Source organism: Chiloscyllium plagiosum, unplaced genomic scaffold, assembly GCF_037043375.1.
Source record: "Chiloscyllium plagiosum isolate Xiang-an unplaced genomic scaffold, Cpla_swu_hap1 HiC_scaffold_30, whole genome shotgun sequence".
Lineage (NCBI taxonomy): Eukaryota > Metazoa > Chordata > Chondrichthyes > Orectolobiformes > Hemiscylliidae > Chiloscyllium > Chiloscyllium plagiosum.
Genome location: NW_028270168.1, coordinates 12,482,557 through 12,510,375, shown reverse-complemented (window position 1 = coordinate 12,510,375; position 27,819 = coordinate 12,482,557). Strand labels below are relative to the sequence as shown.

The following is a 27,819-nucleotide window of genomic DNA, read 5'->3' as shown; positions in this document are numbered from 1 at the left end:
ATTTCAAATTAGAAAATGGATCTGGTGGTCAGCCTACAAGTGTGGATTTAGGTGTGGGGGAACCGGAGTCCCTCTTCAGGGTGGTTTACTATCGCACTCAGGGCCCTTTAACCCTGCCAGGATTGGTGGTTTCCCCAATTGGGCTGCCAGGAGTTTATCTTCAGGCAGCTAAAATGTCCAACACTCTGTTTCTCTTTATTGGTCACAGGTGGCTCTCACCAAATTGTGTCAGCCTTCATGGGAGGTCATTGGGAAGTCAGACCTGCTGGCTTATCCCATTACCCTACTTCTGCAAAAATAGCTGAAAGGGACTCTGGTCAGCGAGAATAATTCTCACTCTCACCCACCTCCAATCTTGGCCTCAATCCAGCCCATGAATTTCCAGTTTTGTTTTACACCAGTATTTGCTGATTTAGTTTATCACTGATGTAGGCTGAAGGGAAATTGGGTTTTTACTCTTCAGAAAATGTGGGTCTCCTCAAGGGCTCAGCAATTGATTTCTTTTTGTCTTGATAGGTGACCTATTTTTAAAACTTTTGTTGGAATAATTTATTTATATGAACCATGCATTATGTTACTGGAACTGTTTTCAGTGGCTAAAACAATATTGGGAATTTGACTTCTATTTAAGGATCTTTTAAATTCATTTTGATTGCCTTTAGAATATTTGTTGAGGGGGTGCAAAGCCTTGATGTTATTTTATTATCAATAACAGTAAAAAGTTAGGGCCCAAAAATTAAAGGTTATTGGAGAAAATCTGTCTTTCTTTTGTATCATGAATGGATGTAAATGTGCTCATGTTCCAACAGAAAAATATATTTCCATTTTGGCAAGTGTCATGTTAACAAATGAAATCTGTAGTTAAAGAAGTACGTGTCCATTTTGAAGCACAGGTGATTTTAAAGCTTTTTTGACAAAACATTTTTCAAAGATTTTTCTATATTTTCAATTAATTGTATATGTTATATGCAGTGTATCCATCTTGTAAACAGCATGTTATCAAAACTTTTCAGATAAACTTCATTTTGAACATTTTTGTTTCTGAATGTATCGTCATATCATAATGCTTGCAAAGGCCATTCTGTGACCCTTAGTCAGATACAGATCCAACATTCCAAATTTGGCTGGCAAAACTGTATGATGCCGCATTTAATTGAAAACTATTTCTTCGTCCCAGTATCTACTCTTGCCTCTCCTCAGGACATTTGTATGTATGTCACCAGATTTCCTCACTTCTATAATACTACTGATAATAGGGTGGGGTTGGTTGAGTAAAAATTAAACACATGAGAGATTAGGGTTTTTTTAGGGGTGACTCTGTTTGCCAATTATTGCTGTGTTGAGTTCCATTCACAATCTCAGTGAGAAAGCAACTAATGTCAGCCTATGATAAGACAATAACTTTGAGATTTAGGTTAACAATTAGGTATTGGACATATGAATAACACAAGACACAACCTCTAACTTTCAATACCTGTGTTTTTCATCATCAACATTTCGGGTGATCTGTGACCAAGAGGTTTATCTGGGCAATGTGAATAGGATACAATCTGGATATTTCACCATGCTGCTACTTTCTCTTATTCACAGAATTTGGGCACGTTGGCTAGGCATTTATTGCCTATCCCTAATTGCCTTCAGAAGGTACAGTGAACTACTTAGTTGAATTGCAGCAGTCCCTGGCATGTAAGGGCATCTGCTAGAGAGGGAGTTCTAGGATTTTAAGAAATGGTGAAGGAACACTAACGTAATTTCAAGTCAGGATGATGTGTGATTTAGTGGACTGCTTGCAGGTGGTAGTGTTCCCATGCTTCTGCTACTCTTGTCCTACTAGGTCGTAGAAGTTGCAGATTTGGCAGCTGTTGCTAAAGGAGCCTTGGTGAGTTAGTGCAGTGCATCTTGTAGATGGCCAAGCATGTGGATGAGGGTAGAGCAGTGGATGTAGTGTACATGGATTTTAGTAAGGCATTTGATAAGGTTCCCCATGGTAGGCTTATGCGGAAAGTCAGGAGGCATGGGATAGAGGGAAATTTGGCCAGTTGGATAGAAAACTGGCTAACCGGTCGAAGTCAGAGAGTGGTGGTAGATGGTAAATATTCAGCCTGGAGCCCAGTTACACGTGGAGTTCCGCAGGGATCAGTTCTGGGTCCTCTGCTGTTTGTAATTTTTATTAATGACTTGGAAGAGGGAGTCGAAGGGTGGGTCAGTAAATTTGCAGACGTTACGAAGATTGGTGGAGTTGTGGATAGTGAGGAGGGCTGTTGTCAGCTGCAAAGGGACTTAGATATGATGCAGAGCTGGGCTGAGGAGTGGCAGATGGAGTTCAACCCTGTCAAGTGTGAGGTTGTCCATTTTGGAAGGACAAATAAGAATGCGGAATACATGGTTAACGGTAGGGTTCTTAGTAAGATGGAGGAGCAGAGGGATCTTGGGGTCTATGTTCATAGATCTTTGAAAGTTGCCACTCAGGTGGATAGAGCTTGTAAGAAGGCCTATGGTGTATTAGCGTTCATTAGCAGAGGGATTGAATTCAAGAGTCGTGAAGTGATGTTGCAGCTGATGTTACCTTGGTTAGGCCACATTTGGAGTACTGTGTGCAGTTCTGGTCACCTCACTTTAGGAAAGATGTGGAAGCTTTGGAGAGGGTGCAGAGAAGATTTACCAGGATGTTGCCTGGAATGGAGAATAGGTCGTACGAGGATAGGTTGAGAGTGCTAGGCCTTTTCTCATTGGAACAGCGAAGGATGAGGGGTGACTTGATAGCGGTTTATAAGATGATCAGGGGAATAGATAGAGTAGACAGAAACCATTTCCCCGGGTACAACAGAGTGTTATAAGGGGGCATAAATTTAAGGTGAAGGGTGGAAGGTATAGGGGGGGATGTCAGGGGTAGGTTCTTTACCCAGAGAGTGGTGGGGGCATGGAAAGCGCTGCCTGTGGGATTGGCAGAGTCAGAATCATTGGCGACCTTTAAGTGGCAATTGGATAGGTACATGGATAGGTGCTTAAGCTAGGATAAATGTTCGGCACAACATCCTGGGCCAAAGGGCCTGTTCTGTGCTGTATTGTTCTATGTTCTATGGCAATATACTGCTGCTACTTTGCATCAGTGGAGAGAGTGAGTGTTGAAGTTTGTAGCTGGGGTGCCAATCAAATGGGCTGCTTTATCCTGGATTGTGTAGAGCTTCAGGAGTATTGTTGAAACTACATCCATCCAATTAAGTGAAGAGTCTTCCATTCCGCTAATGACTTGTGCCTTGCTGATGATGGACAGAAGACAAGTTATTTTCTGCAGAATTTATTTCACTGGTCTAATTTAGTGTGGGGTCAATATTATCCTCCAGAATGTTTACAGGGTAATGTTTTTAAGGGGTCAGGTTATTGAATCTGCCTTTTTAGCAATTTCATCTGTAGATGAATAGTAATTCAGGCAGTTGATGATTTCTCCAAAATAATCGAAGGTAGAAGATAGAGGGTGGTGGTGTAGGGTTGCTTTTCAAACCTGGAGGCCTGTAACAGTGGAATGCCACAAGGATCGATGCTGAGTTCACTGTTTTTCATCATTTATGTAACTGATTTCGATGTAAACAAAGGAGGTATGGTCAGTAAGTTTGCACATGACACCAAAATTGGAAGTGTAGTGGATAGCAGAAAAGGTTACTCCAGAGTACAATGGGATCTTGATCAGATATACCAGTGGGCCAAGGAGCGATAAGTGGAGTTTAATTTAGATAAACAAGAGGTGCTGCATTTTGGAAAGGCAAATCAAGGCAGAACCTATACACTTAATGGTAAGGTCTTGAGGAGTGTTTCTGAACAAAGAGACCTTGAAGTGCAGGTTCATAGTTCCTTGAAAATGGAGTCGCACGTAGACAGGATAGTGAAGAAGGTGTTTGGTATGTGTACCTTTATTGATCAGTGCATTGAGTACAGGAGTTGGGAGGTCATGTTGTGGCTGTATCGGACATTGTTTAGGCCTTAACTGCAATAATGAATGAAATTCTGGTCTCCCTGCTTTGGAAGGGTGTTGTGGAACTTGAAAGTGTTCAGAAAAGATTTACAAGGATATTGCTAGGGTTGGAGGGTTTGAGTTATAGGGAGAGGCTGAATAGACTCTGGCTACTTTCCCTGAATTGTCAGAGGCTGAGGTTATAGAAGTTTATAAAATCATAAAAGGCATGGATAGGATAAATAGACAAGGTCTTTTCCTTGGGATGCAGGAGTCCAAAACTAGAGGGCATAGGTTTAAGGTGAGGGGAGAAAATTTAAAAGGGACCTACGGGGCAACTTTTTCATGCAAAGGGTGGTGGTGCATGTATGGAATGAGCTGCCAGAGGAGGCTGGTACAATTACAACATTTAAAAGGCTTCTGAATGAGTATATGAATAGGAAGGGTTTGGAGGGATATGGGCCAAATGCTGGAAAATGTGATGAGGTTTATTTAGAATATTTGGTCAGCATGGACGAGTTGGAAGGAATGCTCTGCTTCTGTGCTGTATATCTAAATAAAAACCAATCGCTATGCACCTCCTGGATATTTAGAACTCAAACACTGGAGCCAGTGTGTTCAAAATGGCATATTTACGAGTCCAAGAGCAGCAAGAGATGAACAGTGGACACTTATTTGGCCAGTGACATCTCATGAAAAAAAAGGGAAAAATAAATCTGAGCTGCTCATGTTTAAATCTGATCTCAGTCTGGAATGAGGGGCATCATCTCGATGTGTCGTCAACTACTTAAGACTGAGAAGAAGAGAAATCACTTCCCTCAGAGAAAATTGAGAATCTTTGAAATTCTTAATTCGAAAGTGCTTTGGATGCTTTGCTCTTAATGCATGCAGGATAAAATTGATGGATGTATATGGATAGGGAGGGAATGTGGAATCAAGACCGAGATTAGGATTTCATAACTTAGATTTAATCCTGTTTGCTACCTTTCGATCGGATGATATTGTCACTTTTGACCTGGTCATTTGATGATTTGGCATCTCTTTAGCAGAAATCCATTCATCTAATGCCTAGTTGCTACTTAATAAAAACCAAATAATTGAGGATGCTGGAAATCAGAAACAAAAACAGAAATTGCTAGAAAACTCAGCAGTATTGGAAGTAGTTGTGAACTGTTCTGAAGAAGAGTTACTGGACCCAAAATGTTGACTCTGCTTTCTCTCCACAGATGCTGCCAAACCTACTGAGTTTTCTAGAAATTTCTGTTTTTGTTCCTATTTTGTACTTCTTTGCTTCACTCATCATACCCTTACTTTACCGTAAAGTAGATTCTCTATTGCCTTGAATAGGTTGACTCAGCATCCATGTGATGAGTTTAACCACCAGCATTGGTAACATTCCAGTCACAAACTGACAATGTACAGCAGCGATGTGTAACTCGAACATAAGTTTCAAGGCATTGATTAACATTCAAGTTCTTTACATTTACTCCAGCAAAATCTATTCTGAACCTGAAGTCATTACAGATGTTTGGAGATTTTTAGGCAGTTTGTGGAGTAACTGAGAAATTGCATAGGCAATTTACCAGAATGGTTCCATAAATGAGAGATTTTAGCTGCAAGATTAGATTGGAAAAGTTCAGATTGTCTTCTTCGGACAATGAAGATTGTAGACTGATCTGTTAGAAATGTTCCAGATTATGACAAGTTTACAAAGAAAGGTTGTTGCCAGTAGTTACTAGAGGACACTGCTTTTAGATTTTAGAGAGCTACAGTTGTTTGTGAGGAATAACTTTTGAATTTTTGTTTGTTACAGAACCGTATTGGTAGGCTTAAAAATTATGTTTTTAACACACCATCAAGGAATTGTTAAGGGTTAATTGGACATGACAATGAGCAACTGAAATAAAATGAGAAAATACTGGAAAACAGGTCCAATGTGATCACAGGAGTATCGACGTTTCGGGCATAAGCCCTTCATAATCATTCCTGATGAAGGGCTTATGCCTGAAACGTCGATTCTCCTGCTCCTCAGATGCTGCCTGACCTCTTGTGCTTTTCCAGCACCACACTGTCGACTCTGATCTCCAGCATCTGCAGTCTTCACTTTCTTCCAATGTGATCACAGCCTGTTTTGACTGAAGAATAGTTATGTGGTACAAACTTGTCAGTGGGAACTGTCTTGAAGATCTGTTAAACAGGGCTACCTGGACATGTTGTTTCAACATAATAGAATTCTGGAAAAGTCCTGAAAGTACCATGGGATGATGATACAAAATGTAATCGTAGATTCACAATAGTGTTCACATTAGGGACTTTGCCCTATTCAGGAGATTCATCATGGACCAAGATTGTGAATGGCGCCAAGAACCTTGAGTTCTCCAGGCCAGCCATCATAAAGTAGGCAGGGAGCAATGAGCCTCATTGTTCAGCATGTCTGAAGTCGTTTCAGCACTCATTAGATAGCATGTGTTTCTAATATATTCATCACTGCTTAATATATATTATTTATAAAACCACTAATGAACTTGTTAATTAGTATCATCCTACTGAACCCATGGTCGAAACAGGACAAGACCAAATGCAAAAAACATACTGGCTATGAGAAAAATAGGAATGGAGCCAATTACTTTTGAAAAGATATTTGTGGACTTGAGGGAAATAGGCCTGCAGGGTTACCAGGATAGAACAGGGAATGAGAGTGACTGAATTTCTCTGTAGACAGCCAACATGCTTTTAAAGAGATGAATGATTCGGACTCCATTTACATATTTTCTAATCAACCTGTTTAGATATTATTACACATTTGTGGATCAGATCGGACTGGAACCCAGACCTCCTGTTTCAAAGGTAGGAACACTGCCACTACACCATTAGAGTCACTAGATCAAAAATAGATATTTTCTAATCAAATTGGTTCAGAAATATTATTAAACATCTCTGGAGCTGGTAAGATTTAAATTCAGACCTCCTGGTTTAGAAGGACACTTCCACTGGCCCACAAGAGTCATCCCAGGCTCACACTTTGTTTTTAAATTTGTTTTTCTAATCAACCTGTCTAGAGATGTTATTAAACACTTCTGGAGCAGGTGGGACTTGAACCAAGGCCCACCAGGTGTAGGGGTAGCACTATCACTGCACCACAGAACACCCCTCTCTAGATCACAATTAATGCCATGAAATTGGTTGTTTTTACATGTATGCATGGAGATTATTTTCAGCATGGAATGGCTGCGTAGATGCAGGTTAGTTGCATTTCTTCTCTTCTCGATTACCTTTAGCTGCATAATTGTGCACAAAATGAAAGGAGTAAAAGGATTGGTTGAGTTTAACAAAGACCCAATCCAGATCAATCATACATGCAGCATAATTATAGTCAGTCAGTGATTATCTGTTGAACAATGTCTATGATTTTCATACTTTGCCACATTTCTACAGACCTGGTATATGCTAGAATTGGAGGAGCACAATGGAAAGCAACAGAAAAGAAATAATAGGCACTTGTGCAGTAAGAGCCGAAGACGAGCTCTCTCTTTTCACACATTCTTCATATTTAGCAAAGTCAACTTCCTTGATTGCACAAATCTGATCAATTCTGCAGTTCATGTCACATTTAGCTAAATCATAATTTACTGAATTAAGTTTATAATATTTTTGTAGATAGTCGTTTTCATGGTATAACTTATCCAGTACTGTTTGCATTGACTTAACTGTACCATCTGGAACCTTAAATGCCTCTGTTAAACGATATTCCAATTGCCACAGTGGAGCTATTGCATTCGCATAGCTTAAATTGAAGAAATATGTCACTACATCCTAAAGAAAAATCAATAGTTATTATAGTTGTGGTAAACATACCATGAATTAATGACAATCATCATAAATCAATTACAGCAAGTGGCTAAAGATCATAAATAATTAAAAAGTTGATGATGTGGGATTGACAGTGTTTTGACAGTGAATAGTCATTGCCCTTCTGAATTGGATTGCAATTTTGGATTTAGTGCAAACAAAAATTATAGAGTTGTGAAATACTTGTAGTACAGAAGGGAGGCCACTCAGCAGGTCATGTCAGTACCGGCTGTAAACACTTCCAAATGTTTCCCTGAGCACTGCAATTTTTTTTTCTCTTCAGTCAATTATCTAGTTTCCTTTGAAAGCATCAATTAAAATCTGTCTTCACCAAACGCTCAGGCAGAGTGCTCTACTCACTTGCTGCATAAAAATGCTTTTCTTTATATGACCATTGCTTCTTTTGTTAATCACCTAAATCATTGCATCTGTTGCTTCCACTAATAGGAACAGCTTCTCTTGATCTACTCTGTTTAGACCTTTCAAATCTGACACTTCTATCAATTCTCTTCTCAACCCGAAATCCAGGCAATGACTAAGTGATGACCTATTTTCATTATTACCTAGATAGAGACAAAAACAGATTCATTCAATATTATTCCTAAGCATTCAGTTCAGTCTTTTTTTTAAGATTAGATTTTTTTAGATTACTTACATTGTGAAAACAGGCCCTTCGGCCCAACAAGTCCACACTGACCCTCCGAAGAGCAACCCACCCAGACCTATTCCCCTACATTTACCCCTTCACCTAACACTACGGGCAATTTAGCATGGCCAATTCACCTAACCTGCACATTTTTGGACAGTGGGAGGAAACCGGAGCGCCCGGAGGAAACCCACGCAGACACAGGGAGAATGTGCAAACTCCACACAGATAGTTGCCTGAGGCAGGAATTGAAAATGGGTCTCTGGCGCTGTGAGGCAGCAGTGCTAACCACTGTGCCACCCTAAATCATGTTAGGAACTCTGGAGTTGTGATGTGTCAGCATTGAATTGGCCAACAAGAGTTTCACTGGTCACAGGCAAAGTTAGAAAAATTTTACCGAAAAGTAAAGGCAAGGCTGTGTAGATCTGGGCATGCATTGCTCAATTTTTGAATTCCTGGTGTATAAATGAAGTATGCCATTTATCCCACTCTCATTGAGGCACTGTCTGTTGAATAATTTCAGATGTGGTGACATGTACTTTGCATAAGAGACCTTTCTTCATGTGGGTATATATTGTGCTACTCCTCAATGGAATGCATCACATTCAACATGCACATCCTTTCTGTAACCAAACAACCACTTGACAACATTCGGAGCTGACACTTCAATTTAATTTTTTCCTTCTCCCTAACTGAGGCATACTGTAACATTTCAACTAGTGTTTCAGTTAACTCCCTATAGACAAGGAACAACATTTGGGGCCTATTGCTCTGAAATACATGATAGCTAAAAGTATGGCATTTTTACTTGCTAGAAAACAATAACAGACGAAGCATTTAAAGTGTATCAACAAAATTATGAAGTGCTGAGATTTTAAATCACAGGGCAAACTTACCTGGACTTCCAATGTATTTGTGTCATACTCAAATACCCGAATCGCTGGGTTATTAGCTCCATTCTCCACACCAGGCAGTGTTGTTTTCCATGGAGTAATGCCAGGTGTAATAAACATAACTCCTACGGGAGAACCTGGTAGAAACATTAGAAGATATCTATTTGACTCTTGCTTTTTGTTTTCCGGTTGAGATATTCATGGTCCGTGGTCACAATATTCTGCCATGGTATTCAAAAATGAAGCTACTCTAAAAATTCTTCTGGCACCCTGTCTGTCTCAAAGTCTTGGTGACCATAAACCCTGTCCTTGATGGTCTACACAGATTCTTGTCCTCCTTATTTTGTAAATGACATTAGTCAAACACCACTAACTTCATCAGCAAGGACAGTATCGTCAAACTAGTGGACCTATACTTTACCATACACTTCACCTTCAAGAACAAAACCTACAGACAAACCAACGGAACACCCAAGGGATCTCCGACATCAGGTTTCTTCGCAGAGACAGTAATGCACAGACTTGAGCAAACATCTCTGCCAACATCCAACCAAAACTCTGGGTCTACTATGTGGATGAATCTTTGTCATCACTAAATGAAACAAATTAGACGAAACCTTCAAAACCATCAATAATACTCTTACTGACATAAAAATTCACTAAAGAAGAGGAAAACAACAACAAACTGCCATTCCTAGTTGCTACAGTAGAGCGAACAGCCAATGGGGAACTTCAAACCAGCGTCTACAGGAAAACAAAACATACAAACCATATTCTGAACTACAGAAGCAATCATCCCAACAACCACAAACGAAGCTTCATCAGAACATTATTTCAATGAGCCCCCACACACACTGCAGCACAGAGGAACTACGAAGAGCAGAGAAAAATCACCTATGCTGTGTATTCAAAAAGAATGGGTACCCAGGCCCAAAATGTCGATTTTGCTGAAGCTCCTCGGATGCTGCCTGAACTGCTGTGCTCTTCCAGTACCATTGATCCAGAACCCAATGAACACAGTCCACCGATTTCTCAGCAACAAACCCAAACAAGCAGACAAAACACATCCAAAAACCCTAGCCACTCTCCCCTACATCAAAGACATCTTGGAAATGACTGCCAGACTACTCAGACCCCTTGGCATTATGGTAGCCCACAAACCCACCAACACACTAAAACAGCAGCTAATGAACTTGAGACCCTATACAGACAACAAGCAAAGCTAATGTCATTTGCAAAATACCATGCAAGAATTGTAACAAACACTACATTGATCAAACAGGCAGAAAACTAGCCACCAGGATACATGAACATCAACTGGCCACAAAACGACATGACCCTCTTCATTAGTATCCTTACATACAGGAAGGACACCATTTCGACTGGGACAACAGATCCATTCTACGACAAGCCAAACAGAGACATGCATGAGAATTCCTAGAAGCATGGCATTCCAACTGGAACTCTATCAACAGACACATTGACTTAGATCCCATTTACCACCCCCGAGAAAAAGAACAGGAAATGCCATCACCACAGGAAATGATATCACCAACCCAAAGAAACCAAAACATATAAATAAGAAAGCAGGAATTATCAGTAGTGCTTCATCCAGAGGCCCACTGAAGATGTTGCCTAGTAGGGTGATAAAACGTCTGGAAATGAACCTTCCAGCTCAGCGAGCAAACCTACATTCAGCAGTATATCTCGGCTCTTGTGTTCTAGTCTTCTTAAAGTGAATAATAACATTGAATTTGCCTCCTAACTGCTAACTGAACCTGCATATTAACTTTAAAAGAGCCCTGAATGAGGGCCCCTTTGTGCTTCATATTTCTGAAGCTATTCCATACTTAGAAAACAGTGTATGCCTCTATTCTTCCCACCAAAATGGTTAACCTCATACTTTTCTATCTGCCATTGTATTCCATCTGGCATTTCTTTGCCCACTATCCTATCTGTTAAAGTCCTTCTGCAGCCTCTCCACTTCTTCAACCCGACCTGCCCCTCTACCTTTCTTTGTGCCATCTGCAAACTTAGCAAAAGCGCCCCTCAGTTCCTTCATCTTGATTGTTAATCTATAAAGTAAATAGTTGTGGTCCAAAACTGACCCCTGCAGAATCTCACCAGTCACCAGTACCATCCTGGGAAAGATCTCTTTATTCCCCACTCCTCTTTCCGCCAGTCAGCCAATTCTCTATACATGGCAGTCCTTTACTCCTAACACAATGTGTTCTTACCTTACTTAGCAGCCTCTGTATAGCACCTTGTCAAAGGCCTTCTGGAAATCTAAATAGATCACATTCACTGCCTCTTCTTTGTATAACTTGCTCATTACCTCCTCATGAGGTAAAAGGAATTCTAACAGATTTGTTAGGCATGACCTCCCCATGTTGAAGCTATGCTGACTCAACTCTGTTTTACCATCCACTTTCAAATATCCAGCAATTGCATCCTTAATAACGGACTGTAAAATCTTACCAACAACAAAGGTCAAGATAATCGGCCTATGGTTTCATGTCCTGCCACCCCCCTTCCTTAATGAATGGGGGAGCAGGATTGAAGGGTCAAGTAACCTACTGTCCTTCATTTCTTTGTTCGGACGCTCATACGAAAATCTCTTCAAAACCCCACCTCTCCCCACCTTGTAATCTTTTCAACAAGCTTATGTTTCCTAATTCTTCCTATGGTTCTCCATACATCCTCTATAATCTTCCTAACCCCCATCCATACCCCAAATTCCTTTGCCCCAACATTGCTAATAATTTAGTCACTTCAGCTCCACCCTTTGGGACATTCTTTTTATACTCTGCTGTACTTCTACTTTATCCTTTTAAAAACCTTCTCAAAACCCATTTCTGTGATGTAGTCCTCATTTACCTGTCCTAATCTTTACTCATAGCCTAATATTCATTCTTGCTACTTCCTGTAAAGTGCCATGGGCCAGTTGAAAGGTTATGGGCCATGGATAAATACATGTGGTGTTGTGGTAGTATCCCTGCCCCTAGGTCAGAAGATCCAGCTTCAAGTCCCACCTGCCATGGAGGTTTGTGCCATAACGCATCCAAACAAGTGTTTAAAAACTGGTTCCAATGCGTGCACACAAACATATATCTAGTATTTAAAGGAAAAAAATGATGCTGAAAAGATCAAAGGCACATTAACCCTTATCGGCTCAAAATCCTGAAACCTACTAAAATGACAATATAAGATTACGATGATCAAGAATGGAAATGTTATTTCTAAGCGATAATTTAGTGAGTACCAAAGCTACATTTGGAAATCCTATGCAAGTATTAAACTAACTCCACCGAGGCTAGTATCCAGTCACCAAGTCATCCTTTATTTGCATTTGGAGAGTCCTTGACACTAATCTCGCTCCCTCAGAGCCGGCTCTCAGAGTGAATAGAACTTCTGATACTGCTGTTTTTTTTCCCTCTTCTCTTTAAAATGCAGTGTCCTTCACTCCTCAACACTGGTCCAGCTCCCTCAGAGCCAGCACTCAGAATGAACAGAACCCCTGACCTTCCTGTTTATTTTTTTTTGACACTGATCCAGCTCCCTCAGAGCCGGCTTTCAGAGTGAATAGAACATCTGATACTCCTGTTTATTTTTCTTTTTATTTCTTTTCTTTTTTTCTTTTTTTTAAACCCCCACACTATGGCCTAACTACGGTAGTGCTTATTTTTTCCCCAGCACCCATGTTGTGTGTGTGCAGGTGTGAGACACAGTGAAAGACACAAGGAGCACAAATCTTTATTCAGTTTCCACCACCAGGAAGAAAGGAAACACCCGAGTGGCCAGTGACTAGCGATGCCCTTCACATCAAAGGGCAATGCTGTGTGATCAAACAGTGATACTCCTGTTTATATCGGTTAGCCAGGGATCCCTGATTGGATCAGATTAACAATCCCAGTCAGGGAGCTTTTATTCTGAGGTCTACTTGGCTGACCTCATTGCAATCACTGCAAGTATAAATAGTTACTAAAAAGTTTTCAATTGCATCTTTTGCTTCAGAATCAGAGTCAGACTTGCCCAAGCAGATGACTCCCGACTTTATCAATTTTGGGATCTGAAGAAACCTGAATTATTCCTTGTAGAAACTTGAAACTCTATATTTGGATGCTACTAAATTCAACCAAGCCTGAAAATAGCATATTATAAGTGTGGAAGATAATTTTAGAATTGCTAACCATCCAGAGCCATTAAAGGAGGTCTCTGCAAAGAAACGTTGCCTCAAGTGATGGTGTTCCAACATTTTCAGCATTTCACTCAGTAATGTAATTGTTTGCTGATCCATAAAGCCTCTTTCAGGTTGTTGATATACAGGAGTGGCCTCCTGTAATTTAAATGCTTGAAAATAAGTGTTTAAAATACACATGACAGACATAAAAATAACTTCTGCAAATTACAGGAGGCCACTCCACTCCTAACTCTATCCCTCCAAAACTTTCTCAAATCACTCTGCTCACACAATTTCTCCCATCCACGTGTCCATTCTCTGGGATCACAGCAATTTTCAAAACTGAGTCACAGTGGGAAAATATTTGGTAATCCCCAATGTCAGAGGAATGAGGACAGATAATAACCCACAATAGAATTCAAAGTATTAACACTGTTCACTGACACTCCAGTAATTGTTGTAAACAGTGTGATTCTATTGTGTAAGTATATGAAAAAAATTGTTTTGCCACTTGCACAGTTCTGTCATCATGAGAGCAACCAGTTCTGCCTTGATTTTGAATTTTTCTAATTTGTTAATATTGTGGGATAGAGTTATGAATGATTTTAAATATGTTCCCTTGAACTTTCCCACTTTGTACCCTCATCAGGGCCTTGGTTGCGTGATCTGCTTAAATTTGCCATTTTTGGAAACCGTTAATTTGTCACCACACTACTGGAAAGCTATCATTGCACTGAAGAGGTGCTGAGGAGATACACACATTGTTTGGGATTTTAAAAATTCAGATATAAAGAGAAACTGAATAGGCTGGGTTCATTTTCCTTGGAGTAAAGGAGGCTGAGGGTGGAACTGCGATTGAGATTAGGCATAGATAGAGTAGATCATGTGGATTCTTTCTCCTTTAGCAGACATGCATAAGACCAAAGGGCACAAGTTTAAAGTGAGCAGTAAGTGGAACACGGGTTCGATTCCAGAGGAAACCCACGCAAACACAGCGAGAATGTGCAAACTCCACACAGAAAGTCTCCCAAGGCTGGAATCAAACCGGTGTCCTTGGCACTGTGAAGCAGCAGTGCTAACCACTGAGCCACTGTGCCACCTCATATGAGTCTCCCAACATCACTCTTCCTGATGCGTATCCTTTTAGTCCTTTCTCAATCACACGCTATCTACCTTTTCCTTAAATGCATCTGTGCTAATTGCTTCAATTTTGACGTCATCTTTAAAACCCATGACTTTGGCCATCTCGAAGGGCAAAAGTAGCAGATGCTGGGAACACCATCATCTGTACGTTCCCTCCAAGTCATATACCATTCTGACTTGTAACTATATCACCGTTCCTCCACTGTCACAGGGTAGAAATCCTGGAACTCCCTAACTAACACCAGCACTATGGGCATTGCATGGACTGCAATATTTAAGAAGGTGGCTCCCCACTATTCTCTCCAGGGTAGTTAGAGTTAAAGGAGAAAGTGAGGTCTGCAGACGCTGGAGATCAAAGCTGAAACTTTATTGCTGGAACAGCACAGCAGGTCAGACCACAGGAAATGCCATCACTAACCCAAGGAAACCCAAACACATAAATAGAAAGCAAGATATACCACCAGTGCTTCATCCGGAGGCTCACTGAAGATGTTACCTAGTATGGTGACAAAATGTCTGAAAATGAACCTTCCAACTCAGTGAGCAAACCTACATCCAGAATCTCAACCTGAGCTACAAACCTTCTCAAAACTAGCTAATGCTATTCCTTACTCTCAATTTCTCCACCTCAGCCACATCAGCTCCCAGGATGAGGTGTTCTACTCCAGAACATACCAGATATCCTCCTACTTTAGGGACTGTAGTTTCACCTCTTCAGCAATTGAGGATGCCCTAAACCACATCTCCTTCATTTGGCTTCAGAACTTCTGCTTTCAAGCCCCTCTCCCCAACAACAATAAGGATAGAGTCCCCTTAGTCCTCATGTACCACCCCACCAGCCTCCAAATCCAATACATCCTCCTCCAACATTTCCACCACCGACAATTTGACACCACCACCAAAAAGATATTTCCTTCCCCATCCTTATCCACTTTCCACAGGGACCATTCACTCCACAATTCCCTCGTCAACTCTACACTCCCCACCAACTTCTCTACTACACTCGATACCTTTCCCTGCAACCGCAATGGGTGCAACATCCACCCCTACACCTCCCTTCTCACCTCCGTCCAAGACCCTAAACAATCCTTGCAGATTTGATAGAATTCACCTGCACTTCATTCAATCATATCTGTTGCTCCCGATGTGGTCTCCTGAACATTAGGAAGACTAAACACAGACTTGGAGATCTGTGCTCTACATGGTCTAACCAAACTGACTTTCGTTGTCTTCCATTTTAATTCCCCCTCCCACTCCACTGGCGCCATTTCCATCCTTGACCTTCTCCACTGTCAGAGTGAGGCCAAACATAAACTGATATTTTGCCTAGGGTGCTTACAGCCCAATGGCCTCAATATTGACTTCAGCAGCTTCAAATTCCTTCCACCCCCAGCCTTTTCCCATGTCCACCCCACCACTCCTCCTTGACTCCCTGAACTGACCTTGCCCGTCTATTTTCCTACTCACTTATCCATTCCACCCTTCCCACTGATCAATCACAATAACCACCTACCTGCATCCACCTATCACCTATTCCACATACCCTTCCCCCAGCCCCACCCCCCTCCTCTTTACTTCTGGGCTCCCCTCCCCCTCCCCAATCCCGACGAAGGGTTTTGACCTGAAACGTCAACTTTCCTGCTCCTCGCATGCTATCTGACCTGCTGTGCTTTTCCAGTCCCACATCTATTGATTCAGACTTAAAAGGTTCAGTTTAAAATCACACGATTGCTCTATGATAACAGTAGGGGGCATCTTCAACCAGGAAGGAAGAAACATCAGTTAGCGTTTATGCTCCTGATCACTAACCAGGTATTGAGTGGGAAATGGTTGTTTGCAGATACTTGGAACAGACTCAGCTGTTATTCCAACACTCAGCTGACTAACTGAGTAACCAACTAACAGTTGACTAATTAATCAAATGCTCATGCAGTGAGTGTGTAAATGTAGGTCATTCTGCAGATCTTCACACTAACGCAGGAACCATGTCAATGGGATTGTAAGGGTGAAAATTGTAAAATATGCATTAATTACCTGAATGATTATAGAACATCCTGAAGCTGTCTGTATGGTGGTGTCCAAAGAATTGACCAGCTATCACGCTGTGATACTTTTGGATAATTTCAACATATCTGTTATTGAAATGTTCTACAAACCAAGATGTCCATCTTTTCTTTTCAAAAAAACCAGGTGGCACATGCCCAATGATGTAAACCTATAAATTATAGAATACACAGTTAGTCCATAAACCAATCAATACAATTATCACTTGACTAATTGTTTAACAGGGAGTTGCTTCCTATTGATAATATTAAAGCATCCTTGATATTTTAAATTAGCTGATCTGAGCAGTAATAATGTTGGGCATGTGATAAACAGCTGCTACATCTTGAGAGAGGGAGAAATGCCAATGTTTATTCTCTTGATGATTATTCAGTAAAATTTCCCTGAAGACAGTGGCGTGGTGTGTATGCACTTGTATGATGGCACCATTGTTCAAATGGTTATGATTCATATTGGTGATATGGTGATGCCAAAGAATAAGGTTCTTTGGCAACAACAGGTTAATTAAAAACATCTACAATCAAGGAAAAGTTCTGTTTTAGTTCTTGCTTCATTCAACAAAAAAGTGTGCCTTCTCCATCTGTTGTGTTAGTATATCTGAGTACATTTGTTCCAGGTTTAATTTCCCTACCTTATAAATAGCTAAACCATTCTCTACAAATTCCCTATATGGCAGTGGAATTACTAAAAAAAGGTCTTTTAAACAAACTTGGTTTATATTTTTTCACACCATAACTATAGATATTTTCAATCACCATCTCTGGAGCATGTGGGACTTAAACCTGAACACCCTGGCTCAGAGGTAGGAACAATAAACTTTGTTTTATTCCACACTTTCTTTTCAATGGTGTAAAAGACCTCACCAACTTCAGTTTTTCAAATAAATCCGTAACATGTATATATATTTCAAGTTGCCACTTACTTTTTCTTTTGCTGTCATTGCATTTGAAAGAATTTCTTCAAGCCATTGAAACTGGCCAGCAGGGTCATTAATCCCAACATTATACTTATTGCTGCTGTAGTACAGATTTGTGTTCAAAACAATGATTCTCTGGTCAGTCCTACCCAGCAGCTTCTCAGTGTAGAAAGCACCTAAAGCCAATCAAGATTCAGTAAGATGGTTATTTTAACCATGAGCAATTCTCCCTCATTCCTTTACAAATTCCTATCAATCCTAGTTTTTCTAATTTTTTCCTCATATTGCCTTTTTCGTTGGAACTAGGAAGTTGTGAAGACTGCGGATGATGGAGAGTCAGTCAATAAAGTGTGGCACTGGAAAAAAAACCACAGCAGGTCAGGGACCATCCACGGAGCAAGAGAGTCGACATTTCGGCTATGACCCTTCATCAGGACTGGGGAGGAAGGGGACTGAGAAATAAATGGGGGGATTGGGGCTGTGAGAAAGGTAGGTGGGATGGCGATCCGTGGGTGCAGGTAGGAGGTGATTGCGGTAGGTTGGTAGGAAGTGTGGAGCGGATAGGTGGAAAGGAAGATGGACAGATTGGTCAGTTCAAGAGGGCAGTGCCGAGTTAGAGGGTTGGACCTAGGATGGGGTGGGGTTAGAGGAGATTTGGAAACTGGTGCATTCAATGTTGAGCCCATGTGGTTGTAGGCTCCTGAGGTGGAAGATGAGGTGTTCTTCCTCCAGTTTATGGGTGCCTTGTTTAGGTGGTGGAGGAGGAGGCCCAGAATGGAAATTATGGTCCTCAAAGTAAGAGGACATTTGGGATGTTCTGGAGTGGAATTGCTCATTTTGGGAGCAGATACGGTGGAGGTGGAGGAATTGGGAGTAAGGGATTGTATTTTTACAGGATGGGAGTGGGAGGAGGTGTAGTCAAGGTAGCTGTGGGAGTCAGTGGCTTTGAAGTAGATGTCAGTGTTGAGTCGGTTGCCAGAGATTAAGATGGAGAGGTCCAGGAAATGGAGTGAGTTGTCAGAGATGATCCAGGAGAATTTGAGGTCAGGATGGAAAATGTTGGGGTAGTGGACGAACATTTCTTTTGGAAGCCAATGACCAACTTCTCCCTATTATCAAAACCAATGCAGTTTAATTGAGTCTGCTCCATCATTCAGTGAGATCATGGCTAATCCTTAACTCCACTTTCCTGCCTTTTCTCATAACCCTTGTTTCCTTCACTGATTAAAATTATGTCTATCTCAGCTTTGAATATATTTAGCAGCTAACCTTAACACCCCTCCAAAGTAAAGAATTTCACAACTGCACCATCTTCTGAGAGAGTAATTCCTCCTCATCTCTTGTCTTAAAATGGTGACCCCTTTAAACCGTGATTCCTTAGAACTTTGGTCCTAAACTCTCCTGCAAGGGGAAACAAGCTTCTTGCACCAAAACGGTCAAGTCCCTCAAGCTTAATGGGAAGGTCCAAGATTGTAAAAGTGTTATGGTCCCAGCTATGGCACTACTGGACAAGTAATATCTCAGAATGAAATCTGGTTCAATTATCTTCTTTTCTAATGTGGTAGTTAGCTGCAATCATATTCTCGTGAGACTGCAGATTTTCTTTAAAACAGAAGTTTCTGACATCAAAGAACAAAAACAATCAACCAGGCTATTTAAACATCAAAGATGTGTATGATATTAATACACAATAAAACAAAGTCTGAACCCATTTCCTTACATTATTTACTTCAGAGAGTCACATCCAGAGAATTTACCCCATCTCAACTCTTATGTTTCTACCTAACTGTTTATTGGACTGTGGGACAATTCAATCAGTACTTTACAAAATTGGCCCAAATGAATCTTTTAACAAATCTGAGAACCTAAGATCTCTTAGTTCTAATAACCTTCAGATTTTTTGACAAAGTAAACTATTCTGAAGTGATTTGTTCCCCAACTCCTTCTATCTGAGAAAATATATTGGCTTCCAAATTCAACCTGTTGGTCTTCTGAACTGAAAACCAAAGCCAATTATGTAAACTACTTGCCTGACTTGGCGTAAATCCAACAGTACAAACATTGTTTTCATCAATGTCAGAGAACTCTGCAGTTACTTAGTTTCCAGCAAAATGTTGGATTTAGTCACTATTCCAGAAGGATTCTGACCTTGTTTGTTTAAATAAGCTCTTCACAGAAGTAATGAATACACATCTACCTTTATTTTTAAAACCAACTTCCAAAAATGGCATTTATATGTAAACTACAAATTTTTCATCATACTAGCCTTGTATTTCCATTGTCTGTTTTTGATCAGCAGCCTAGTGTAGTTAGTGGATTCCAATAGAGCAAAATGCCAGAGACAGTCAAAGTTAAAAATCACACAACACCAGGTTATAGTCCAACAGGTTTAATTGGAAGCACACTAGCTTTCGGAGCGACGCTCCTTCATCAGGTGGTACCACCTGATGAAGGAGCGTCGCTCCGAAAGCTAGTGTGCTTCCAATTAAACCTGTTGGACTATAACCTGGTGTTGTGTGATTTTTAACTTTGTACACCCCAGTCCAACACTGGTGTCTCCAAATCATGGAGACAGTCAAGAATGGTAGGCAAATTGTCAATTGTGTTTTTGGGGATTTGTTCATTAAAATTATTACCCCTTTAGTGGAATAAAAAAAATCAGAAAACCAAGTGCACAGTCAAAGTACTGTCAAACACTACTCCAGACTGAACTCAGTTGAGACAAGGTATTCTATTTCCACATTGGTCTGTTATAAACTGGATGCTAGTAGAATTTTAATATGAAATACCTTGTAACTTGAATGAGATAATTATCTAAAGAAATAAGCACCATGGCCTCACTTCACATCTCGAACTTCCATTGCCCTGAGATCTCTGCAATCCTCCACATTTAGTGTCTTGCACATCCAATCTTGATTGTTCCAATATTGATGGTTATTCCCAATCTGCATGAGACCCAAGTTCGAGACATCCCTCCTGAAACCTCTCAATCTCCCTACCCTCCTCAAAAACCTATCATGTTTTCCAAGGTTCTAATCACCTACCCTAACATATTATTATGTAAATGTGTGTCACATTTTACTTAATAATGCTTCTGAGATGCTTTGCAATATTTTACTGTGTTAAAGTGTAATATAAATATAAAGTGGTGTTCAACCTCAGGATGTCCTTGATCACTATACTTGCCATTTATGCATAATGATGTCGCAAAAATATCAATTAAGTCAATTTTAGTTGTGTTTGTTGAGTAATAAATATTGGCCAGAATAAGTGAAAAATTCCTCAGCTCTTATTGAAGTTGATGTAACAGGATCATTTACTACACTTGAGAGAGCAGACCAGATACTAATTTCATGTCACATCCAAACAGCAGGAGTTCTTTTTGACTCCTGTCATTATCTGCTAATGTCTTCAGGATGGGAACAGATCTGGGCTCAGCTCTGATGGCCACTCTTATCAAATAGCCTGCCAATATGTCTAGACAACTCTTGAAGGTTGATAATTTAAACTGTAAGGCTGTAATATAGGAGGACGTTAGCCCTTCAAGTCTGCTGTGCCATTCAATTCAATCATGGCTGAGGTGTCACCACTTATCTGCCCCATTTCCCTTCATACCTTTGGTTAACAGAAAGTCAATAAATCTCAGATTTAAAATTAACCATTGATCTAACATGAGTTTTCATTCATGGGAGAGTGAAGAAAACTGTGAACAGGAACCCTACAGGCAAAATAGAAAACTACAATTTGAATTTAGATTGTGTGTCAGTGAAAAAAAGGACTGTTTGTCTTTTAGCCAGACCTTGATTAAAGATAGCGATAGATTGATGGTCCATCCACGGTGCCCATAATTCAGCAGTTCTGTTGTAAATCTTGTGATAGTTACCAGGAAGCTGATTTTTTGGATGGAAGTCGTGATTTCCCATTGCAGAGTAGACTTTCGTGCCTATTGAGATATATTAATTTCGTATAGAAACAAATTTATTTAAATGCAAAAGGGCTGATAATATAATAATTAACATCTTTGCAAAAACAAACTAATTGAAAAATCTAAATGTGCATTTTAACCATGTCTAAAAGAAAAAAAGATTAAAGTCACATGACACCAAGTTATAGTCCAACTGATTTATTTGAAATCACAAACTTTTGGAGTGCTGCTCCTTCATCAGATGAAGTGTTGTTGTGTGACTTCTGACTTTGTCCACCCCAGTCCAACACCATCACCTCCCAATCAAAAAAAAGATTGTTTCATTATCTAGAACTCTGAAAAAGCACAGGATGTTATGTCAAAGACATAGGACGAGATTTCACACAAAAGGTGGATCATCCACATCCAACTGTAAATTCACGGGATGAGATTAGAGATGGAATTCTGGAGTTTAGATCCAATGCAGGCAGCCGAAGCCACAGTTGCTAATGGTGGAGCAATTAAACATTTAAACGAATATAGATTAATGAAGATATAACTCTAATGTTATTTAAGGTAATGGCTTTGAAGAAGTTGATAATTATGGACTTCAGCAAAACATTTGGCAAGGTTCCACATGGTAGAGTGGTTAGTAAGATTAGATCACATGGGATCCAGGAGGAGCTAACCAATTAGATGCAAAACTGGCTTGAAGGTAGGAGACAGAGGCTGGTGGTAGAGGGTTGCTTTATGGACTGGAAGCTATGACTAGTGGTGTGCCACAAGGATCGGTGGTGGTCCAGTATTTTTCATCATTCACATAAACGATTTGCATGTGAATATAAAAGGCATGGTTAGTATGTTTGGAGATAACACCAAAATAAATGCTGTAGTGGACAGTGAAGAAGATTATCTCAGAGTAAATTGGGTCTTGATCAAATGGGTCAATGGGCCAAAGAGTGGCAGATGGAGTTTAATTTTGATAAAGGGGAGGTGTTGCACTTTGGTAAGGCAAACCTGGGCAGGATTTATACACTTAATGGTAAGATCCTTGTTAATGATGCCAAACAAAGAGACCTAGGCGTGCAGGTGCATAGTTCCTTGAAAGTGAAGTTACAGGTAGACAGGGTGGCGAAGATATTTGGCAGGCTTGCCTTCATTGATCAGAACATTGAGTATAGGAGCTGGGACATCATGTTGCGACTGTACCAAACATTGATGAAGCCATTTTAGAAGGCTGGGGCTTTTTTCCCCTGAGATGTTGGAGGCTGAGAGGTGACCTTGTAGAGGTTTATAAAATCATGACAGGCATGGGTGAATAGCCAAAGTCTTTTTCCTGGGGTGGAGCAAGTCCAAAACTAGAAGGTATGGGATTAAGTATAGAGGGGAAAGGTTTATAAAGAACCTGGAGGGTAACTTCTCCACCCGTAGGATAGTATGTGTATGGAACGAGCTGCCAGAGGAAGTGGTGGAGGTGGGTATAATAACAACATTTAAAAGGCACCTGGATAACATATGAATAGGAAGGGTTGAGAGGGATATGGGCCAAATGCTGGCAAATGGTACTAGGTCAGATTGGGATGTCTGGTTGGCACAGACAGGTTGGACTAAAGGGTCTGTTTCCATGCCATATCACTCTACGACTCTACCCATTTTTCTGATTTCATAGTCTGTAGATGGAGATAGCAAGTCTTATCTCAGGTTTAGAAGGAACAGATACAATTGAATCTGCAACTGAATATCCTAGCAATTATGACTGACTAAAATATAGCTTCACTCACTTGCATCATACAATAAACCTTTTTATTATCTAAGAATTGCACTTCTGGTGTACAGACTCTATGGTGGGGTAGCCCTCATTGCTAGTCACTATCTTGACCCAAGCCAAAGTAAAGCTAAAGAAGGATTGGTGGCAATGACTACGTTCAAACAAGCCTTACCCAATACCACATACTGGTAGAGGTGGCAAATGCCACAAGGTGCCAGATGTGGCCAACTGGGAAAATAGCACATTTGACATGACACAGGGACATGATATCAAGAATCTGAAGTCAGAAAAAAGAAAAGAGCTGTACTTAGTGTTCTATATATCAATATGTAAATAAAAAGTTTATTGGAATGCCTAAGATTCAGGCTATAGTCATCCTTTGATATGGCAAAGATAGAGATGCACTGGACTCAATGGGGCTAGTCTAGCCAAGGCTAAAGGAGCCTCCAGAATGAAAAACAGAGAGCAGAACTATAGATCACAATCTATGGCATCAGCAATGGCAGTTAAATCATAGTGACAGCTCAGTCCATTAAAGTTTGAGATGTTTAAGAGGCCAGAGTTGGAGAAGCCCAGATAATTTGAAGGTTTGCTACCTTCCCTTAAAATACTGTTTGAAGTCAAGTTTTGGGTCCCCTGCTCATATTATCTTGTGTGGCTTGGTATCTAATTTCGCTTTAGGACAACCTTATTTACTACCTGTCATATCAGACTTGAGGCAAATAGATGCTCAATCAAGTACCATGATAAAAGAGTTTCAATGTTGGTAAAGGAACCAATGAGAAGTTGAGCATAATTTATTTCCTTAAAATGTAGGGCATTCTTAAAGAGTAGCCAAAGCAGATTGAATAATACCTTCCAAAAGGAAACTTGGTAAATACTTTCAGGAAAAATTTGCAGGAAAAAGAGCAGGTGAGTGGATCGAGTACCGAAGAGTCATAATGGACTCAATGTTGATTTTAATTCTTTCTCGACAGATGCAAAGCTTAATTTCTTCCAACATTGCGCATTTACTTAAAATAGCCAGCATCAACAGAATTTTGCCACTTTGGAGTTTGACTAATTGGATAGCTCTTTTAGAAGGTCTCTTTCTGAGCTTAATGATTCCACATTACTTTCATCTTATGCATTCATGAAATGTGGACATCACTGACATGGCATCTCTGATTTCTCTGATACTGAGAGGCCTGCTAAGCCATTTCAGAGGGCAGTTAAGAGTCAGCTACATTGCTGTAAGTCTAGAGTTGCATGTAGCCCCGACCAGGCAAGTATGGGAGATTTCCTTGCCAAAAGGACATTAGTGAACGAGGTGGCATTTTCCAACATTTAACTTTCAACTGTCAAATGTCATTGTTTATTCTCAGGTGATAAATAAGCATTTTGTAGATATAAGATAGCAATAGAGTTGTAATAAGGACCTTAGAAAACAGCTCTACAGGGTGACTAATAGCTTGGGTCTTGTGCTGATAACAAAACAGCTGATGTAGAAAAATAAGAAGGGAAGTATTAGTACAGCAACGACAATAGTAAAGGTTAACCATAACACATGATCAAAAACTGTGACAACTGGAAGTAAAGGTTAGGGACAGAAAGTCAATTTGTTCAAGTGTTTTAAGATATATTGATATTATATCTGAATGCTAAGAATCTGCAGTCACAGTTCACATGCTATAATGTGAATTCCAGCTGTTTTGGCATGATTGTTTAACTTGCCTAAGTAATAAGAATAGATTTCCCCATTAATTTAAGAAAGCCTCAGTACTGGCTATAGACATGGTACTAGTAAGGTTTCAGTGAGGAACTAAGGAGCAATGTGCAGATTTTCTAAACTATTTCACAAGGATCTGGCACAACATGGTAAAATTGATCTACTGCAATTAATTTTTCTCTCCCTCTCCTAAGGGAATCTTTTAAGATCTGAAATGCAATGTTTGAGAGTTGTCATGACAAGGTCAATATGGACTATTTAATTTACTGTCCACTATCTAATTTTTACAATCAAGACATTTCAGGACCAAAACATGTTTCTCAAAGACTGAGATTCACTCTACTTGTGTGTCTCATCTCAGAAGACAGCACCCAGTGAAAACTGGGAAGCATCCATTCACTGACAACTCAAAAGATATTTACAAACTTCACCACTGCTGAGGATATATATCAACTATGAAACAGTGAGAACCACTCCAACATAAAATTCCACAGCCAGTACAGACATGTCACCACAAATGAAATAGAGTGGTACTTGCAAACCTAGAGCCCCCTGGCTATCCAGAGCAAGAATAAGCTCAAGTAAGCTTACGACAGTCAAAAGAAAACCTAGAGGCATATAGAAAGTAAGGGGGCAGAAGTAAAAACTGAAATTATAAAAGTAAAGACAGAATAAGTAAAAAATGATAGCAGATAAAAATCCCAAGGAAATCCCAAAGTTCTTTTAAGAGTACAACAAGAACAAGAAGATAACTAAAGGGTTGGGCCAACAGCATTGTACAAAGTAACTTGCACGTGGGCAGGGTTCTTAATGAGTACTTTATTTCTATCTTCACAAAGGAGTGGGATAATACAGACATTCTAAATCAAGAAGAAGTGTGAAATATTAGTTACAAAAGGTTAATGTATGAAAAGGAATTACTGGCTGGTCTGATATTCTTGAAGGTGCTTAAATTACAAGGGCCAGATTATTTTATCCTACCTATAAGGGGAGTCAAGAAGAAACTAACGCATGCTCTGAGAATCATTTTTCAATCCTGACTAGAGGGGAGCTACCAGAATATTGGAGGCCTGTGAACAGTACACCATTATTGTAAAATGGTGTAATGGATAGGCCAAATAATTATGGGACAATCAGAATTTGGTGGTGGGCAAATTATTAGAATCGATTCTAAGAGATAAAATTAATTGCACATTCTCCCCGTGTCTGCGTGGGTTTCTTCCGGGTGTTCCGGTTTCCTCCCACAGTCCAAAAAAAATGTGCAGGTTAGGTGAATTGGCCATGCTAAATTGCCCATAGTGTTAGGTGAAGGGGTAAATGTAGGGGAATGGGTCTGGGTGGGTTGCTCTTCGGAGGGTCAGTGTGGACTTGTTGGGCCGAAGGGCCTGTTTCCACACTGTAAGTAATCTAATCTAATCTAATTGTTATTTGAAAAATTAATCAGGGATAGTCAGCATAGTTTCATGTCTTACCCAGTTTGATGAAGTAATGGTTGGTGAGGGAAGCATAGTTGATGCTATCTGCATGGATTTTAGTAAGGGATTTAATAAGATTCTACATGGCAAACTGGTCAGAAAAGTAAAATCCCAATGTCCCATAAAGGAATCTGGCACGTTGGACTAAAATTGGCTTAGTGACAGCAAACAAAGGGAGATGATTAATATTTTTTTTCCAAACAGAAAGTAGTGTCCAATGGTACTTAATGCTGAGTCCCTTGCTGTTTGTGGTAAATATTAGTGATTTAGACATAAATGTGAGAGACATGCTTGGGAAATTTGCAGATGACAAAAAACGTAAGTACAGTTGCTAATGAGGAAGATAGCTATCAACTCCAGAACAAAATCAATGCTTTGGTTGAGTGGATGGAAAAATGGCAAATGGAATTCAACCTGGAGAAAATGAGGTAATGAATTTGGGAAGACAAACAAAACATGGGAATATCAATAAATGTGAGGATATTGAGAGGGATAGAGGAAATGAGAGACCTTAGCATGTGTGGCTATAGGTGAAGGTGACAGGACAGGGAGAGAATGTGGTAAAGAAAGTATATGGAGTGTTTTCCTTTGTTGAATAAAGTATATAATTCAAAGGTAATATAATGTTGAAACTGTATAAGATTCCACAGTTAGAATTTTGTGTACAGTTCTGGTCATTACTTTACAGGAAGATATAATTGTTCTAATGAAAGTATAGAGGACTTTTACAAGAATGTTGCTACGGCTTGAAAATTGCAGCTATAAGGAAAGATTGGATAAGCAAGGATTGGTTTTCTTAGAACAGAGAAGGCTGAGGAGCAACTTAATTGAGGCATAAAAATAATGGGAGGCCTAGATAGAGAATAATCAAGAAAGACTCAGTTACATTACAGGAGACATTAGGGTTATCAAAGGGTATAAATTAAAGGTGATTGGTAAAAGGAATAGAGGACACATGAGGAAAATCATTTCATCCAGAGGGAAGCAGCTGCTTGGGAATTTACTACCCAGTTTGGTGGCAGAGGCAGAAACTCTCTACGCATTTCAAAAAGGTACCTGGATCTGTACCTGAAGCATTGGAACTTGCAAGGCCATTGATCACGTGCTGGGAGATGGGATTAGAATGGGCAGCTAGATTATTCTTCCACCTGGTGCAGACATAATGAATTGAATGGTCTCTTTCTGTGCAGTAATGGGTTCTTTGGTTTATTGTTGTCTCTTTATGCTTCCCGTCTGTACTCCTTTATAAAACTTATCACCAATGTCATGCTTGCATCTCCAATTCCCTCTCCAACACTCCTCAGGTTAGTAGGTAATAAAATTC

At 40.1% G+C, this 27,819-nt stretch overlaps 1 protein-coding gene and 1 long non-coding RNA gene across 3 annotated transcripts in view; one reads left to right on the top strand and one right to left on the bottom strand.

Annotated features, from left to right (window-relative positions):
• The window catches only part of LOC122563523 (uncharacterized), a 40,712-nt gene that overhangs the window by 9,151 nt on the left and 3,742 nt on the right, over positions 1-27,819 (top strand). The window lies entirely within an intron of this gene.
• The window catches only part of LOC122563518 (acid sphingomyelinase-like phosphodiesterase 3b), a 42,247-nt gene continuing 15,164 nt past the window's right edge, over positions 737-27,819 (bottom strand). The window contains exons 4-9 of one of the 2 annotated variants that reach the window (XM_087976739.1): positions 21,440-21,583; positions 17,647-17,816; positions 16,695-16,875; positions 9,341-9,474; positions 7,658-7,762; positions 737-7,227 (exon numbers count right to left, since the gene is read on the bottom strand). In XM_087976739.1, the coding sequence (XP_087832865.1) occupies positions 6,877-7,227; positions 7,658-7,762; positions 9,341-9,474; positions 16,695-16,875; positions 17,647-17,816; positions 21,440-21,583 (1,085 nt within the window). In that variant the 3' untranslated portion in view covers positions 737-6,876. Of the gene's footprint in view, positions 7,763-9,340; positions 9,475-16,694; positions 16,876-17,646; positions 17,817-21,439; positions 21,584-27,819 lie in introns of both variants that reach the window. The other variant, XM_043717342.2, reaches the window with a different exon arrangement.